This window comes from Malurus melanocephalus, unplaced genomic scaffold, assembly GCF_030028575.1.
Source record: "Malurus melanocephalus ecotype Western Australia unplaced genomic scaffold, MMel_1.1 scaffold_437, whole genome shotgun sequence".
In the NCBI taxonomy this organism is placed as follows: domain Eukaryota; kingdom Metazoa; phylum Chordata; class Aves; order Passeriformes; family Maluridae; genus Malurus; species Malurus melanocephalus.
In genome coordinates, this window is record NW_026623669.1 from 426,474 (window position 1) to 445,917 (window position 19,444).

The 19,444-nt window shown below is 36.8% G+C and overlaps 1 protein-coding gene across 9 annotated transcripts in view; it reads right to left on the bottom strand.

Annotated features, from left to right (window-relative positions):
- Window positions 1-19,444, bottom strand: part of JAK2 (Janus kinase 2) — an 86,630-nt gene that overhangs the window by 10,738 nt on the left and 56,448 nt on the right. For all 9 annotated transcript variants that reach the window (XM_057380123.1, XM_057380121.1, XM_057380117.1 and 6 more), the window contains 14 exons: window positions 18,961-19,118; window positions 18,167-18,278; window positions 16,335-16,521; window positions 14,329-14,456; window positions 13,700-13,834; window positions 12,326-12,413; window positions 10,229-10,356; window positions 9,335-9,473; window positions 8,107-8,258; window positions 6,961-7,111; window positions 6,548-6,684; window positions 5,444-5,633; window positions 4,439-4,563; window positions 567-739 (listed from right to left, as the gene is read on the bottom strand). In XM_057380123.1, the coding sequence (XP_057236106.1) occupies window positions 567-739; window positions 4,439-4,563; window positions 5,444-5,633; window positions 6,548-6,684; window positions 6,961-7,111; window positions 8,107-8,258; window positions 9,335-9,473; window positions 10,229-10,356; window positions 12,326-12,413; window positions 13,700-13,834; window positions 14,329-14,456; window positions 16,335-16,521; window positions 18,167-18,278; window positions 18,961-19,118 (2,003 nt within the window). The remainder of the gene's footprint in view (window positions 1-566; window positions 740-4,438; window positions 4,564-5,443; window positions 5,634-6,547; window positions 6,685-6,960; window positions 7,112-8,106; window positions 8,259-9,334; window positions 9,474-10,228; window positions 10,357-12,325; window positions 12,414-13,699; window positions 13,835-14,328; window positions 14,457-16,334; window positions 16,522-18,166; window positions 18,279-18,960; window positions 19,119-19,444) is intronic.

Genomic DNA, 19,444 nt, shown 5'->3' on the forward strand with positions numbered 1-19,444 from the left:
GATAAGACCTGCAAAGAAAGACAGTAATAGCCTTCCTCTCTTTCAGTAAGCCTTGAACTGTGTTCCAGGTACTTCTGGAATTAAACTGTACGTCTCAAAAGAATTTCTAAGATGCCATTTTGTATCATTTATTCTTTACGTAAACAGTACCTGASTCAGAATTAAAATATAGATTAAAATCGTATGTACAGAGTGGCATTCCCTTTTGGGGTCTATCCAACAGATCTCAGTTGGAAGCCATGAATGACCACTGTTTAGGGAACTAGAAGCCCTAAAAATTTGAAACTATACAGAAGAATGGGMCATTTTAGATTTCCTTTATTTTTGAATATGTTGGATACTATTTCCTTTAAATATATTGGTATTTTTTTKGGKTTTTTTTTTTAAATATGTTGCAAAATCCTAGATGCTACTCTGTGAAGCGAAATATCATATATGTGACTTTCACAATGCTAGAAATTGATGTGAAGCTTTCACATAAGAATTCTACAACATGCAAAACAAACTGGCTGAAATGGCAAAAACTGAAAACATGCCATGATTTCACATACCAAAAGAAAACTTACCAAAATATAGGACTTTCACCAGGTTCTTTCACTTTGTAGTATTCTTTGTCTTGTGGCAAGACTTTTGTCAATCCAAAATCTCCAATTTTAACTCGATTCTCATTCTCAACCAAGATATTTCTTGTCGCTAAATCCCGGTGAACGTATCTTTTTGTACCTAGATACTCCATGCCCTAGGTGTAGAGTTAATAAACACAACAGGAAAGAAGTTATTTTTGCCATTACATAGCTGCACTTTTCCCTGAGAGGATGAATTAACCTCAAAATTCAAACCAAAACAAGGTTTGTCTCCTCTGAGGAGTCAATTTTTCCAAGTTCAGGGACTTCTCTCAATTGGAGGGAGACACACTGAGCACCTGCCAGAGCCAAGTATTTTTTGATTACGTCGCTGGATTATCATTACAGCACCTTTCTGTGCCCAAATGCAGTTTGCCAGTGATATGCAGAAGGAAAACAAAATCTGGGCTAATCCAGAGCCTATGACAAGATTGTTCTACCTGTTCATTTCATTTACTCTTTTTTTCTTCTTTTTCTGCATCTGCTTTCCTGATTGCTTCAATGAACCTTTATATTGGGATTCCCTGAATTTGACAAATGCTCTCTGACAACTGTATTCCCACCTGTGTGCCTTGTTTCCCTTTTGTAGGGACCATTATTCACCCACAGAGTTCTGTTTATTGTTTTATTTCCATGGATTACTGTAGCAAACCACTGGTCTGAAGCCATGTTGTCTTTTGTTGCTGGCGTTCCCTTCTTACCAATGCACCTAGTTATTTTCACTAACAATAAAATTTGGAAGAAGCCAGCGTCTGTGCTGGCATTACTACAACAAGAAGTAAACCCTAGACGGCAATAAATGGAGGACTTTGTGATGCTGCACAAAATCAAGAGATACGCAACCCATCTGTGAAAGGAATCACAAAGTAAGTTGTCAGTTTCACACTTCTATAATCCCTTCAACACAACAGAAAAGCAAGAGAAATTACAATAATGACATCTGTGATCTCGAAAGTTCTGAAAATCAGCATTGTGCTCTTCATGCCAAAAAGGCTTGTGTTCCCTCTCTCTTTAATTGTTTGTTTGGATTTTTTTTTGTTTGTTTGTTTTTGTTGTTTTTGKTTTTGGGGGTTTTTTTGTGTGTGAGGAACCTCAGGGAGAGTTTGGCTACCAAGTGCAATGTTTCTCTCAGATTCTATAGTACCTCCCGGCACCGCTGGGTGGCACCGCTGTTCTCTCACATCCCATTCCAAAACTTCAAAAATTGAACTCTTCATTGCCACTGTATCCACTGCCATAAAGATCAACACTGCCTTCTTCAAAGTGAGGTTTCTGTGTTTCTAGTACGACAAGCCTATGAAAATGCTACAGCTTTTTCTTACTATGACATACTACTCTGAAAAGAGCTCTAAAGTTTGATGATAGTAACTTTTCTGTTAACCTGGAAAACACCTATTCCTATATAGGTTTTTAACTGAAATAATTAAAATTGTATGTGGAAATCATAATCCCGTGGCACCAGTCTAACAACAGAGTTTAAATGTAATTTCAAATGCTCCTCTCTTTAAAACTGGGCTCTCCATAAAGGATACCTGAAACACTTTAAACAAAAAGAGATGGAAAAACCGTTCCTAGTATAGCAGCAAGGAACTAAAACACAGCAAACATTAAYCTGCAGGTATGGGCTTGCCTTCATTACTCTCATCCACTTCAGAGGAGTGCAGCAAGGCAGAGGTAGAGARGTTTTTGATCAAAAACCCCCAAGATCACAGAGTGACAGAAATGCACAAGCAGAAAGAATCAGATGTTGGAAGAGTAAAGCTTTTCTTGCATTGCAAGAAAAGCAAAACCAGCTAAAGAGCAAAACAYGATCAGTTAAATGAAGAATAAGCCTTCAGATTCCATTTTCACAATATCAGGTACTTACTATGTTTGTGATTATATTGTTTTGGAGTAACAGAATGAAAGATTAGAGTGAAATCCTAAAGCAATYAATGAAACCTCTACCTTACAGGTCATACAGCAACAACACTCCAATGCAAGGCACATACACTGTAACTCTTAAGACTATGATTTCCTTAGAAATGAAGACATATTTCTTTAAGAGAAAGTTCTATGCACATTTCCCACAATTTCATACTGTTTGACCCCACAGTTTGTCATATCAAAGCAGGATGTTTTCCCACTTAACTATCTGCAGGATGCATATTTTAGCTCCCTTTCTCTTGGCTGGTGCTTGGTACTTAGGAAGGAAATATCTCATCTGCTATTTTGATTTCTCACCATCCTGAAAAACCTGTAATATTTTGAAAGATCTTTTACATATGTGTATGCACACATGCACTAAGATCCTTTTTCTTTGTAGTTTCTGAACACAATTTCTTTACCAAAAATTTCTGCCGTACTTGCACAGCCTGCAAAGGCCAAAATCCACCTTCCAGTCCTCCCAATGGATACCTCAGACCAGGGTCCTGGGACATGTTGCCACTGTTGCTCCACCAGGTTTTGAATGAATGCCTGAGGACTCCTATATGCTTCAGAGATTCTTATGAAAGTGCACAAGGCCAGCACCTTGAGGTCACAGGCTGAGACAGACATAGAATAGCTAAGAGGCTGCAGCCTTTGGGTGTTCAAAAATCTGTGTTGCATCTTCCTTCTATAAAAAATTCAGTCACTGTCCCCATAAGGCGGTGCTGGAGTGTGTCCAGAGTAGGACAGACCAGAGGCTGGTGAAGGGTCTGGAACACAAGTCYTGTGAAGAGCAGCTGGATTTGTTTAGCCTGGACAAAAGGAGGTTCAGGGGTGATCTTGTCACTTTGCAATTGCCTGAAAGAAGGCTGTAGCCAGGTGAAGGTTGTTTTTTTTTCCCAGGCAACCAACAATAGGATGAGAGTACACAGTCTTAAGCTGTGCCAGAGGAGGTTTAGGTTGCACATTAGGAGCCATAAACGATGATCAGGCACTGGAATGGGCACCACAGGAAGGTGGTGGAGTCACTGTCCCTGGAGGTGTTTAAGGAAAGACTGGATGTGGCACTCAGTACCATGGTCTGCTTGACAAAGTGGTGTTTGGTCATAGGTTGGACTTGATGATCTCAGTTTTCCAACCCATTTGATTCTGTGATTTCACATAACCTACTGTTTCCATGTCTTTGATGTAGGTATTGGGAAAAGAAATTGAGAAGTATTTCTGGTACATGCCTTGAGGGGGTGTGATTGCACTTTTTATTTTTGTCTCTCTCCTCCTCACTCCCATTATTTTTCCTTTTCCCAAATTTCTAAACATGCAAAGAAATCTCAGAATAAAACTAGGAAAGGCATAAGACCTCTTTCTAAGGAAAATGAGGTACCACAAGGAAGATCAGATGTTTGTACTGCTTTTCAGGATTATATGAATTATGTTCAGTACCAAATAATTTATTACAGGTTTGGGCACTTTCATGGCCTCTACTTCTGCATACAGAAATCATGTATCCTTGCTTTTACTTAGTATTTAAAGTGAAACATTTAAACGTTGTTATGGTGATCTTACAGCTGCCTGTCCAAGTTCTGAAAATTCAGTTACTGTATGTCATGAACAGATTATCCGAGTGAGTATTTTATCTTCTACAGTACTTTATTTCAGGTCTCCTTAGGGAGAAAAGAGAATATATTTTGCCTTAGTCCAGCCAGCAGATAGGCCAGTCTCAGCACCCTGTGTTAAGATACTCAGAAGCTTTTCCAGCTCTTGACTACATGAATATATATTGCTACTTTGTTTTACAGTTATGTGGTACTAGCAGCTCAAGAGCATTRTAAAAGACACACCAAAACAACCAGTTATTGCTGGTTTGAGACAAATGGGATGAAAAATGTATATAATTTGAAATTTCCTACCTTGCATATCTGTGATGCATACAGCAAAAGCTTCTTGTGGTCCAGCCTCTCCTTGTGTTTCTGCAGATAATCTCGTAAACTTCCATATGGTAAGTATTCCATAATCAATCTTAGATTCCTACGTCCTTTTACAACAATAACMAAAAACGTAAATGCAATTTTTTCTGTAATTTTCCAATGCCAGCTTTTAAAATGTGGGTATTTTAAAACATCTATCAATAGTGGTAATACAAAATGGGCTTAATAAAAAGAAATTAATTTATGAYTTGTACATCACTATCCAATTTTTCATATATTAACTACATTTTCTCAGAAAATTCTCTTCATTAAACTAAACAACAAAGTGGATATACTTGATAAATTAATATATCTCTAATTAAGATAATTTCATCAATACTTCAGMTGCTATTGCTAAGGCAAAGTAGAAGTGTTTATATCTGTGACGTCAAGATGAAACTCAAAATAGAAAATGATATCAACTTGTCACCAAYTTTACCCTCTTTAAAAACAGCCTGATTATTGCAAGAACAACGATTYTTCTTTTTACAGTAAGATCTTGGGCAGAGGCAGAACCCATGCTTCTCTTGATCAGCTTAAATGTTCATACACCATTATCAATTCACTCAAACAGATCTGTTTCTCTAACTTTCTCCTTGTACAAGGAGAAACAGGAGTATACTGTTTAACTGTATAGGCTGTACAAGAATGGGTAATACCCACAATGAAATACGAGATTGAGAAAAAAAAGCAGACTTTTTTGCTTTAAGATAAAGAAATGGTAAACAGTCGAAATTACACATTCTCTAAATTAATCAAATTCTGCAATGAGGTGAYTGAATTAAATATCCACCTTGTACTAAGATGTAGTATACAGCAGACACTACTTCSTTTGTTTAGTACCCTCTAAATCCTGGTAAATTTAGGACAAGTCAGTGACTGTCACAAACACTTACTTGTCTGAACTTCTTAGTATGGATATTTAGCTGTATTCAATATACCACATACCTGCACTGTAGCAAACTCCTTTGTATTTAACAATGTTATCATGCTGCAGAGATTTAAGTATCTCAATTTCTCTTTCGAAGTCCCTAAGGTGCTCTTCTGTGCTGTGTTGCAGCTTTTTCACAGCAACCACTTCCCCAGTATTATCCTGCAGCGGGTCATACCGGCACATCTCAACACTGCCAAAATTTCCCTAGGACACAAACAGAAATACTTGTGAATTAAAAACAAGTGCACATTGTTCTCTCTTTCTTTGTGTTTCTTAGTGTACATGTTTACTCATGTACAGGGTAGTTTTGTTCCGTGCTCGCTGTACTAAGCTTTAAGGTGATGTGCTTAATTATTTAGGAGAAATACCACAAAACTTCCCTGAGAGAAAAAGTGCAGGATCATGGTTAACAGTAGCAAAAGAAACATATTCCATGAAAGGAAGCAAATAGAACAGGAAATGAGGATAAGGAAAGAGGGTGATGTCCATCTATTTTCTCTTGCTTACACAAATTTTCAGTTCCACTGGCATWCTCCTTTTCCTGCACTCACATAAATCCCTTTTTCTTGGTTCTTAATTCTGCTCTGTTTCTTGTTGGTGTCCCTCCCACTTGTTTCCATGTTCTGTCTTCTTCCCTTTCTCCATTTATTTTGTCTTTTATACTCTTTTATGGAGCCATCACCTACCACTCTGTTGTTCTCCCTCTCAGATAYATATATATATACACACACATACATATATAGATGATATAGATGATATAGATTAGATATAAATTAGATACAGATTAGATATTTAGATATATAGATATAGATATAGATATAGATATAGATATAGATAAAGATTATGTCAGGCAGCTCTGGATTACTGAAAAATACTTTAGCCTTTTGATGTGACTGGATTCACTGTGGAGATCAGCTAATTTTCTTTCGTCTAATATTCTGTGAAAGTGAAAAAAGAGCTAGAAGAAACTGCATGTGCTGCTCAGACATGACCGAAATTACTAACTTCCATAACAGAAGTTTCACTAATTAATGTAAATAATGTATATGGGGACATCAAAAGATAACTGGAAATCACAGTTATTTCCTAAACTATTAGAGAATTCTGAAACATCCTACCTTGCCAAGTTGCTGTAAAAATTTGAGATGTCTTTCTTCAAATTGTGTTGGGTCTCGATCTTCAAAAGCACCAGAAAATCCAAGTGCCCCAATTCTCATATTTGGCAACATATCACTTTCTGTCAACAGCTCGTAATCTGAGAGGYAGAAGGAAGAGGGGAAGAAAGGGAACAGAGGCACAGAGTAGTGAACGACAGAAGAAATAACCTTATTACAATCATGGCATTTTCTACCTTTGTTTGGCATACTTCAAGCTCACTAGAATATTGACAGGCAGTTTTATTTCTATGTAGTAATTTGCAGTCAAAGACAATGATGTATTGCAAAAAACCATCCTAAAAAGGAAGGCACCGCAAGAAAATGAACCAATAGGACTCAGGATTCTTTCGGATCCTGTTGTATCACAGACTCACCTGGAGTGAACAAACTATTTAAATCACGTATAATTGCTCTAAAAGAAGGCCTGAAATCTGGCTCATAATCCATGCAGTTGTTTATAAGGTTTGCAAGTTCTGTCCAGTTGGGGGCAGGAAGCTGGTGCCGATCTTCATAAAATTGTAGTTTCTGGAATTAAACAGGCAAGTAATTTTATATGTCACAACCATGGAGACCTCAGAAGTTTCAACATTCTCACCTGAGTAGCCAAACATTACACCTCTAAACTTAGACCTGTTATCTCACCAAATGTACATCTGACTAATTTTCACCAAAAGCAAGGCTAATTTAAGAGTAATCAGTTCAGAAATTTCCAGCTAGTTACTGGTAGAAGATAAGAAGATAGAGAAAGATGATAAAAATGTTGTCTCCTTTATTGGTAATTTCATAAATTCTCAATTGGATAGGTCCAGCAGAACATTCTACTGACCTGCAATCTGGCTGAGCTCACAACTGTGAAAAGCTTMATGAGTATTATGAAAGAATGTGGGGCAACTTCTGAAATACTTATATCTCTCTAAGCTAGCTCTACGTGAATTTTGGAGATTATTGTAAGAGCTGATTACAATACCTGAGAAGTCAGATCAGGCTTCATGGGAAGGTTACAGTACCTTTATAAAAATAATACTACAGATCTTTTTGTAGCATAGTAAAATATTCATTTTTCTTCCAACTAAAGCAAATACATAATATTTTTATGGAATGTGTTTCACCTCCACACCCTGCCCGTACCTGAGACAAAGTAACATTTCTGGTTTAGCTAAAATAGTAGAATTGTTGCAATATACTACAGAACTTAAACTGTCCAATTAMTAGAATGCAAATTGTAATCCATGCACACAGTTAGGAATACTTTTTGTTTCAAGTGATACACTGCTGCAACAAAGCAACAAAACAAAATGAACAAGATAATACTGACAATTCTGCACTCTGTCCCCCTAAATATCAAAGCCAAACAACATAAACTTCAAATCATTTCTTCTGATCATTACCTATGAGCAAAAATGTCTTTTTTCCTATGGTGGTCACAGGCTACACCACTTTACATGCTGTTTACAACAGCAGATGTTCTAAAGTAGAATTGTTCAGGGAACTGCTGTGACTGCAGACCCAGTTACACTTACTCTGGAAGAATCCAGTGCACTCAGGGGTTTGTCTCCTCCACTACAGATTTCCCATAAAGTGGTACCAAAACTCCATTTGTCTGTGGCTAGGCTCAGCTGCTTGGGATTCTCAATACATTCCGGCGGAACCCATGGTATTCTCTCAAGAAGAACTATGCAATCACACAAAGGAAATTTGTTAAGATGAATCATAAAACCAGAAAATTCCCTAACATATTGAATAGGTAAAAATCACTTTAGCATACATAGGTATTTCACTCTGTAATGTACTATTAATACTTTTCCAAGTATTGGTTCCCTTAAAAAAGCGTTGTATTGGCTTAAAAAAACAAGTTATGGAATATGGACAGAAATAAAAATGTGATTTTTATTTTTATATTATTTTACTTTACTTTTTAAAAACATGCGATTGTACTGTTCTGGATTTGGAGCTCCTTAAAATGAGATCTTACAAGAATAATGTAAGCTTCACACTAAATAGGGAGAATTTATGTACTTTATTGGTAAATGCTGACCCTGCATCACTTATAGGCTGTTAGATACATTATTTCTTTAGACATGTACAAAAGTACCAAGTATAAAGTGTTTTTGTATTTCCAAAAACAGAAAGACTACAAAAGAATAGTAAGGTTACTTCAGCTCCATTAGSATAACAATCTGGCACACACTTTCAATTTAATTAATTCTGCTGTTTATAAAGCATTTGAACAGTCTTAACGGTGGATGATAATCCAATGCTTTTAACATCAAGTGGCTCCAGGTATTCATCAAGAAATGTACTGAAGATGATATTTAACTGCCAGTTGGCATTTTAAAAAGTGCATTTGCTTTGAGTTCTGAAAGTTCCTGCAAGCTATAAAATACTCCAACAATTACAGGACAACAAGTTCAGCAGCTATGTGCAAATGCAACAGACAACATGATACATTTACAATATAATATAACAATAGTAGTACCAATGAAAAGAAGTTGAAAATGAGCACAGTAGGGGAAAAAAGCTCACACAATGGAGAATTGCAGCTTAATTTCCCAAAGTTATTTACAGATAAAGAAGATTCACTCACAAAACTGCTTGGCTAGGACTGTAGAGATTATTACAAAATGACAGCTAGATCGAGCAGCTTCCTACAACACAATTATTTTAGACGGTGGTCAGAAAACAAACCCAACCCCAAGCTTATTTTTCAAGTCAGAAGCACTGAATAAGAAAGGTGATGCAAAGACTTACTATCTCTTGGCAAAACTGTAATACTGATGCCAGGATCACTCAGCTTTATAAATGGCAGGTTTCCAGACTTCCTGTCTTCCTCTCTGATAAGCAAGATGTTTTTTGCACAGACATTGCCATGAACAAGGCCTTTATCCTCCTATAAAGTGAAATGCATCTTTTACATACTGACAAAAGAAGTCTTACTGTGTAACTGCTGAAGAGATATTTAATAACACTTACTGTACAGCATGAGGGAAAATCAGCAAATAAAATGACCAGCAAATAAAAAACTTCAGGCACATCATTTAATCTCAAAGTTAGTTTTCTGTCAATTTGCATCATCTACCTCAAGTTCTTTATTTGAAAGAATTAGATGTGTGTTAACTCAGCAGGGTAATTACCCATCCATTTAAAATTAATGTAAGAATATTTAAACTGTGTTAAAGGAAAGACTCATCTAGTCACATATGCTGTCTTGAGTAATGGCCTTTATGTTGAACTAGAAACACCGYGGAGAATTAATGCCCAAGAGGAATGTATTAGCAGTGTGAACAGCACAGTGTTTTCCCCTCCCAGTGGTTAAGTATTAACACTACCAGGAAGCAGGTTATGCTCGACATCGTGAGCTGACGTGGAAAGTCAGAAAAGGACTGATTTGTGAGGGATGTGGGAGGAAAGCATTACTGGAAATGTGTTTATGCTAAAACATACAGCATTAAAAAAAGAACAGGACATTCAACTACACTTCGTGCAAGATACAAAGCCTGGCTACCTACTAAATAGCAGGTATATGCCCAACCTATTATCAAACACCCTCCAGAGTTTCAAGAATTAAGGTAATAGCTCATCCTTTTTACATGCATTATTCTTGAATCACTTGAATTCAGCTACTAACAAAACTGAACCACTTACCAGAAAATGCATGGCTAATGCCAACTGTTTGGCTACTTCCAGTTTCCACAAAATATTGATAATATTTTTGTTCTTTTTCAAATATGTGTCCAAGGATCCAAATTTTACGTATTCTTGTACAAGGATGTCTGATTAATAATAATAAGAGCAACAATTAAAACAATTAAAACCAACAACAAATAATGAAATTTCAGGAAAGATTCATGACTCTAGCATACTTTTTTTTTTAATGCCTTGTTGGTGATCTAACTATAAACTTCAACCTATGTGGTATCTGAGTACTGCCACAAATACTCTGTGTTCTTTATACTTCTTCAGAGTGTGGAAGTTCACCTAATTTAATCTCAAATGCAAAGTTACTAGTTTTAACCTTTTAGGTTTAATTATTTAGATTTAACCTTTTACAGCTTAGGTAAAATCCAGGGAATATCTTTCCACTTTCACCTCAAAGGCACAACAATGTAACTGCTGATAAAGCATAGCTGAGTACAGCACTTTTCATCTAGTGAGCTGAAAAACATTCAAGTCATTCACTTCACAGTTGTTTACAATCCATATTCTTACTGGAAATTGATAAAAAAGATGCTTTTCTTGAAAACAGACAAGTATTTGTCCTAAAAATGTGCACATATATACGACATACGCCTTCACACAGCCATTTAGCAAATAATTCCAGAAACAAGAATTGTTGTCTTCACCACTTTCAACACAATTTCAAAACACATGACTGAACCCTTGCCTTCAGCTGCAAGATGCTCAAACTGGAAACTACTGGTATTATATCTGGCTGTAATAAATAAACAGATTTTGTAAAAAATTCATTTTACAGACAGCAAACGTTTTTCTTTTTGTGCAATTATGTGAAACGATTTTTATCATATCTGTACATCAAGTGTGTAAACCACAGAACCAAAAAAAGTTGCTCTTCCTAYTTCTTAGCCACTGCCTCTCATTAAACTGTAATAAGTCTGCCTTCAGAAAGAGAACCATTTCTAAAAGACAGCTGTGTTCTAAAGGTGAAGTAAGTAACGATATACCTCTTACAACTATTTCTTTTCAATTATAAACTTGATCCACCTGAAATTTTACATATAGTCCCTGTGTGTGGTACAATTAATAAAATAGAAAAACACCCACATGGTTGTTTTTTGCAAAGCTGGCACAAGCTCTTGGCCAAACATAGCTGCTGTGCCTTTTTCAGCCTCCTAAGCGAAGCAATTTGTGATAGAAAATCCACCCACTCTTTTGCAAATTCTTTCTCCCTAATGAAGGTAACCATCTTCATAATATGCTTATACAGTTATTATAAAATGCTTCTTTTCACAGTGTTCCTCATTTCTAATTTCTAATCACAGAAAAAAAAAATGGGTTTAGGGCAAACAGACATGTCAGTCCAAAGACTGAATGAAGAGGAAAAGCTGCCCCAGTCAGATCCAACAGTATATATTTGAAGACAAAACATATTAGCATATGACAACCATACCAAAGTTTTCATTACAAAATGGTATAAATGTATTTTAGGTGTTTTTAAAAAATCTTATTAATACATAGTCCCAAAGCAGTAAGCTAAACTGAAAAGACACTCAACTTTTGCAGACAATGCAAAGGTTTTACTGCTGCTAAATTTTGTAGTGAGTTGAATTAACAGGTCCTCGTGGTTTCAGAATGGGACCTCTAAACCAAACTTCCCAAAGCTGTATTTGAGCTCACAGCATCAGCATGTGTGGAAAAGTGTGGCAGTTCCTGTTTCTAATCACAGAAAAAGAAGATTTTCCTGGGTAGTACATTTACCTCCCCTACCACAGCTGGTAGGGGTGCAATTTCTCTGGAATTTCAAAAGCTCATTTCAGAGGCACAGCAAAATTGATCTTAGAAAGAACAGGCTCTGTCTGAGCCACTGACAGAGGTTACTATTCACACTGACTGTACTTTAAACAATTTTTCCCTTTTCTTGGTTTTTATTATCAACTAGTTCTCAAATACCAAGACTAATACTACTGCATGTGAACATGTCCCCAGTTCTACCCAACACCAATGTCAAACTCTAATGAGAGATGTATAAAAATTACTACAAAAAGGTAATTAATTTCTACTTACTCTCTTCTCCACAGACACACACTCCATAATTTAACACCAAATGTTTGTAAGAAAGCTGGCTCATCATACTTGCTGCTTCAAAAAACGACTTTTTGGAAGGAGAGGGAATGATTGAGAAAGAAAATTTGTTAGTGAAAACAAGCTCCACAACGCTAATAAATTTACTAAAACCATGGCCATTAAAAAAAATATTTCAACTTCCATCTCATTGCAAAGACCCTATGTGACTTATTTTATATGGCTCCTTGTCGATTTGTGTTTGGCAACTATTTGTTGGTTGATTGGGTTTCATTTCAGTTTTTTTGGTTGTAGAGGGTTTTTTCTTATTTTCTTTTTCTAAAGAACTGATAATCCACATTCCAGATAGGTTAACAATCTCTTTTCTTCTGTGGGAAGGTGTATCTCAACATTTTAAAAATAATCTCTTTTTCAGTGCCAATTAACTGTGTAAAGGAAACTGAAGACAAACTCATCACACACTATTCACTTTCTAATTTATTCTGTCATAATGCACTATTCAGTTTCCAATTTATTTCTTTGTAGCACATTATTAAATTAAAAGACAAAAAGCATTATATAATTCATCCATTACTGCAAGACCTTTTCCAACTTTGTCAGGAACATTTCAACTGCTAATATTTTTTTCCTCATTTTTTATTCCCTTCAGTAGCACCTCCGCCTACGCTTGCTTGTGTACTGATTACTCACCCAACAAAGCAAGACGACAATAAGAACATTTTTCTTCCGGTAACTGTATTTTTCATTTCTATACTCTGAGCTTTTAGTAACTGAGTCATACTTGACTTTGGAATATAAACGTATTACCGTCTTACTAATATTAAAATTTTTTGTTTTCAATAGTCCAAAGTGTATGCCTACATGATTCACAATAACTGAAATATTCACATATTTCAGATATCTAAAATTACTTTTTTATGTACATTTTCATATAGATTTGTCTTATATAATTTAAAATTCACTACATAGCGTACTGATTCTCTTGGTTTGCTGTAAACATAGCTAGATATTAATTTGAATAAATTACATACTCAAATAAACAATAAGCAGTATATGAAGTTGCACGAATATAATAAAAACCACTACATGTGGTGAAAGTGCATGGAAAACCTTTTCTCCCGTTCTCAGTGGGTAGCTCTGAATTCTCTGACAGCTGGTGGGGACAGAGGAAATAAAGCACATAGGTGCACTTCCCAAAGCCAACCTCAAATCCGTCTCCCAGGGCCATAAATCCAAGCATGAGCTTGATTCAACATACAACCCTCTACCAAACAACAAATAGTCATTTGTTGTATGAAAAGTAATGCTCAGCATAGCATGGACAAATGTTATATGGCAGTCAACAATCACACCAACCTCAGAGTAGTTTCTATGGACTTTATCCAGCACCTTTAGAAGAACTTCAGTTTGATGGAGCTGGCCATAGTCTCCCACTTCTTTCCTTACACCTTTGAAAATCTTAGTGAATGTGCCCTGTCCAAGACTCTCCTCCTAAAAGGAAAGAAGGATACACATAGAAAAAAAATAGAAAATACCTGGCTGTTTTAAAAAAGATATCCTCAAAAAAAACCCAGAAACAAAAACCCTGCATAAGCAAATCCTTAGAGGTGTGCTGGCTGTAGAGTCCAACTGAGAGGGAAACCAAGCAACTGAATCAGAAACATTTTAAAAGTTTTGCTTGTTTTTTACTGAAACTCAGGGATCTCAGAAAATAATTTGCTGCAAGAACCAGAGAGGAAAGAATTCCGTTAAATATATACTTAGATATCTCTTGAAGCAAATAACTGCTATTGAAGTCAAAAGGATGCTTCTTAATCATGTAATTACTTGCATTACTTGAATTTTTTTTTTCCATAGCTCTAAGGAAAGACTACAGCAAAATCTCCTAGCTCAAGTAAGATTCCTGTAAACACATAGTGAGGTTTTTAAAACTTGGTGCATATTAAACTCAACACCTGCAGTGGAAAAGCAACTAAAGGACTTACGAATATCAAATCCTCATTACGGATTTTGTGAAAGACCATCTGATTGACATTATTGTGTCTCTGTAGCGTAGGTGATGAAGGTACATCAGAAACGCTATTGCTTCTGAAGACTAGGAGATTTGATTTATCTGGGAGAAGAAAGAGGAAGAGGAAAACCACAGTAAATTTGTAAAATATAAAACTAAACCAATAAAATTTCAGAATAATTATTAATGAAGGGCTGCTAATTCAATGCAAACAAGATACATCACATGGAGACCTTTTTTAAGTATTCCTAATTTCAACAAACMTTCTGAAAACATTATTACCTCCTTTCACATTTTAACTGCTGCTATAATGTGCATACATATTTACTTGTTAAGTACTTTCTAAGTGTTTGAACATTGACTATTTTCAATCAAATCTGAGAGAATAAAAGTTATATCAGACAGTCTGTTCTTAGAAGTTTTTCTTTAAATGGGGAGTTTATGATAGAGGTGAAGACTAACTAATATAAACTGTAAGTAGTACTGCTTAGAAGGGCAGGAGTTTAATGCTTTCATAAAGGAAAAAGATATGAATATCAAAGGTAGGCAAAAAAAAATTAATGTAAATTCAAGAAAAATCCACTCCTTGGGCAGGAGCTCTATTCCACGTGTGTTTTTCCAGCCTTAAAAAGAAGTTGAAACTACACTGCAAACTTGGTATAACTCAGCTAAGATCAGTAATGAGAGAAATTCGCTGAATTCAAATTTGTGAATTTGCCTATGGAATGATTCTCAGTAATTAATGATACATTCAGTAGCTCTTTCCTTCTCAAGACATGAAAACACTTGATGGAAGAAGAAATGCTGCTGTACACAATTCACTGCAATTAAGAAACCAGTTTTGCTTCTACTGATGAAACTGCCTACCATCATTCCTTCTAGAAGACCATCTTACACCAAATTAAAGTTTGGCAGACACTGGAACTGAAAACAAGGACTAAGAAGGTGGAAAAATAGGTCAAGTGAAATTTTAAAAACCCCACATACACATATCACAGAATACACTGAATTGGAAAGGACCCAAAAGGACCACCAAGTCCAACTCCTGGCCCTGCACAGGATATCAATAATCACACCCATGTGTCTGAGAGCATTGTCCAACACTTCTTGAACTCTCTCAGGCTGGAGCTGTGACCACTTCTGTGGGGAGCCTGTTCCAGTGCTCAGCCACCCTCTGTGAAGGTGAAGAACCTTTTCCTGATGTCCAACCTAAACCTCCCCAACACAACTTCAGGCCATTCCCTTGGGTCCTGTCACTGTCACCACAGAGAAAGGAGACCTTTCCTGCCTGCCCCTCCTCTTCCTGCCCCTTCTCTTCCCCTCATGAGGAAGCTGTAACTGCAATGAGGTCTCCCCTCAGTCTCCTCCAGGCTGAACAAACCAAGTGACCTCGGCTGCTCTTCACACGGCTTCCCCTTCAGATCCTTCACCAGCCTCCTGTCCATCCTTTGACACTCCCCAATGGCTTTATATCCCCAACAGCTCTTCTATTGTGGCACCCAAAGCTGTCCCCAGCACTGAGCTGAGGCTGCCCCAGTGCAGAGCAGGGCAGGACAATCCCCTCCCTTGCCCGGCTGGTGATGCTGTGCCTGATGCTCCCCAGGACACGGGTGGCCCTCCTGGCTGCCAGGGCACTGCTGGCTCATGTTCAACTTGCTAGGGACCATGACTCCCAGGTCTCTTTCTGCAGTGCTGCTTTCCAGCATCTCATTCCCCAGTCTGTCTGCACATCCAGGGCTGCCCCATCCCCAGTGCAGAATCTGACACAGAATTTCTGTTAAACTTCAAACAGCTGGTGATTGCCCCCATCTTCTAATTTGCTGAGGTCTCTCTACAGAGCTCCCTGCCTTCAAGGTTATCAACAGTTCCTCCCAGTTTCTATCATGTATCTACCTGAGAAGCATTTAGTATTAACTTATTTTTTAAGTCCTTAATCTAGAAGTTAGAAACCCTTCTGCTTAGAAATAATCTTTCTCTTACCTTTTGGTTTTGGAGGACAGCATTTGATGAACTGGAAAATTATACTGTCTGAACGGACAGTTTCTGTCTGGTAACAGGTCAAGAGATCCTTAAGATTACTGAAACTTCTCTTGGTTCCACTAAGATTATATTCTCCATTCTCATTCTTCGTAATTAAGCAGTGCTTATAATCTGTAGTACGGTCACGCTGCAGAAATTTTTTCCATTAAAAATTAAATTGATGAACATTTAATATTTGAAAGCTTATTAAATGTATAGCATACACAAATTAAAGAAAGGATGCTTCAGGAAAATATGACCATAATTTGTTATTTTGTTCTCACTATGTAATATGGGTTCTGAGAAAATGGACTCTACTCCCATCGCTGGAACTAGCATGTTGATGCTAGAGAAAAACAAATGTTAATGAAATCTGAAAAGATGGACCTGAGAAAACAGATAATGGATCCTAGGAAAAATCCTTCAGAGCTATTAATTCAGCCTGACATGGGGTTTCATCAAAACAAAATTTTGTTGGAAGCAATAGCCCTAATGCTTACAATCCATGTTCATTTGGCAGGCACTTGGGAGATCTCGGCTGTAGTTCTGTTTTCCTGTCATCCCCAGTACGGTTCTAAGAAATTACTTCCTAATACAATTTTCAATATGCAGTGAATTGCTTTTACAATGAGTCTTGAAAAGATACCATTAAACATTTTTAAACAAGATGAGCTCCTTATACTGTCTTTGTGGTCCTGTATTGCAACTCTGCAGCAAACATTCCAATAAATTCTGAATATATAAAGCATTCAAATGATTTGCACAAGATTCAGAAAAAAAAAAAAAATTGTGGCGAAGTCACTTAGTGACAATGGTAACTTTCTCTCAAAAGCGTGACTCTTAACTTTGCCTCTCAGCCTGCTCAGGAACTGATCTCTTTGTCTACAAAATTCCCTACCAAACTTCATTGACTGGACATAACATTTTCTCTATTCACACATCAACATTACTGGGTGACTTTCAGAGATGTACCTGACAGTATTAGCAAACTTGCTAGCTTGCTGCACATCAGCAGGAAAACCTATGTATTACCTTCCCTAGCTAGAAACACAAAGGTAGCTCTGCTAATGTAATTAAAAAAAAAAAAAATCTTGAAACAAGATCATGCAATTATTAAGCAGCAATATTAAAGCATCGTATTATCATTAGCCATATCACAGAGAAGAGGTACACCTGGTTCTCTGGCTGTGTGAGAATCATACACATTTCCAGGGTGGCTGGCTTTCTAGCTAACACCAGATACACCCAAGAGATTTGTGTTGATGTAACAGCTGCCAAATAATATGTCTGGCCCAGCAGTGGGGATGGGGACAGGACCCAGACCCAGAGGAACCTGTGAAGGACATACACTCTCAGACTGTCAAGGCTGTATACTTAATCTGATGAAGCCCCACTTGCAAGGGGGAAAGGGGTAAATCCAGGAAAAGGAAAATCCAGGGAAAGAACTCAACTAAAAATCCCCAAACTTAAAAAAATATAGAAAACCCATCAAATTGCTCCACCTCCAAAACATTTAGCACAGTCCCAAGACCCATATCACCATCTTCAGAACTCTTAAGCCCACTTCCCTCAGCTGTCTTGGTCTCCTATATATTAGCAACTCTTTAGCAACAAGCATTTAGTGTTTCTCAGAAGACCCTGAAAGCTAGCCAGTCTGAGAAAAATAGCTACAGAACATACACATCAGACAAACATTCGTGAGAGGAAATTCAGAATAATTTACTGAACATCCCAGGCTCATTGTTATATCACAGCAAACATTCAATAGATGCTATCTACGACAGAATACAAACCTCTATAGCAAAGGTAAGGAAGTATTTTTTAAAATCTTTAGGACTGCAGCGAAGGACGTAGAAACCAGTCTGATTACCCGCTTTCTTCAGTTTACTGATAGCAAAGTCCATGCTACAGTAAAAAGAAAATATTTAATGTTGCATAACTTTAAAGCTCAGGAATATCAGTTGGCTAATGAGCAGTTTCAACAAATACGTAACATAACGAGAATTCATACTTTCAATTTTGTACAGTGTTAAGTTAATCTCTTCACCCCTTTATTTTCCAATATATAGGGTGATTGCTTATGTAGAGAGCAGTATCTTAAAAGTTTTTAATACTAAACCATCACAATTATTTATTCAATAAGAAATGTTAAGGGCTAAAGAAGTATATTCCCCACGGCTTACCATTTTCAACATGCATTATGAAAGAAGCTATGATAAAATTGCCTAGCAAATAAGCTAAAATTAGCAAATTATTTGTGTGGGTAAAAAAGGTGGGTTTGACTAGGAAAATGGCTAACAAGAAAGAAGAGCTAAAATACAACAACATTTGTTATTATAAGAACAAATTTCCTCTTAAACAAGCCTTGCTAACTGACAATTTCTATCCATATTCAAGAATGATCTTTCCACTTTTATAACATGTCAAGAAAGCACTGTATTTTACAAAGTAAAAGGAAAAATACACAGCAGTTTCTTTTACATAAATGCATAAAAAGAAATTAAGATGCCTACCCCAGCTCACAGACAACTAAAGTTCATCTTCCAAAAATAGTATCACATTGTTAAATTACTGAAAGAACACTTACAAAATTGGTCCGTGACAGTTGCTTTGAATATTTTCAAGGACTGACGGTGGTGCTACTTCTTTACAGAGATAATGATGGGCATCTGCTGTTAATCTGTAATATCCATCAATTAACGATACGAAGGAGAGAGCTTCTCTTAATGACTGAAATTCAGCCTCCTGTTCAATTGCCAGAAAACAAAGCAAGGGTGGGGGAAARAGAAAACTTCAATTTTTAATACTCAACAGAAAATTCCTGGATATGTTTATGCTGTAAAAGATACGCATGTATGTGCACACTAGAGACATGAATAAAAGCAGGTTTTGACTGATGTCTGTATGTTCTACCTTCTTTCTTGTCATTCAAAACTTGATAGCAATCTTCCACGTTTGAAATCAAACCCAAACCAAACAAAACAGAGAAGCGGTGGATGCCCTGTCCCTACAAGGGGCTTTGAGCAACCTGCTCCAATGGACTGTGTCCCAGCCCATGGTAGATCAGAACA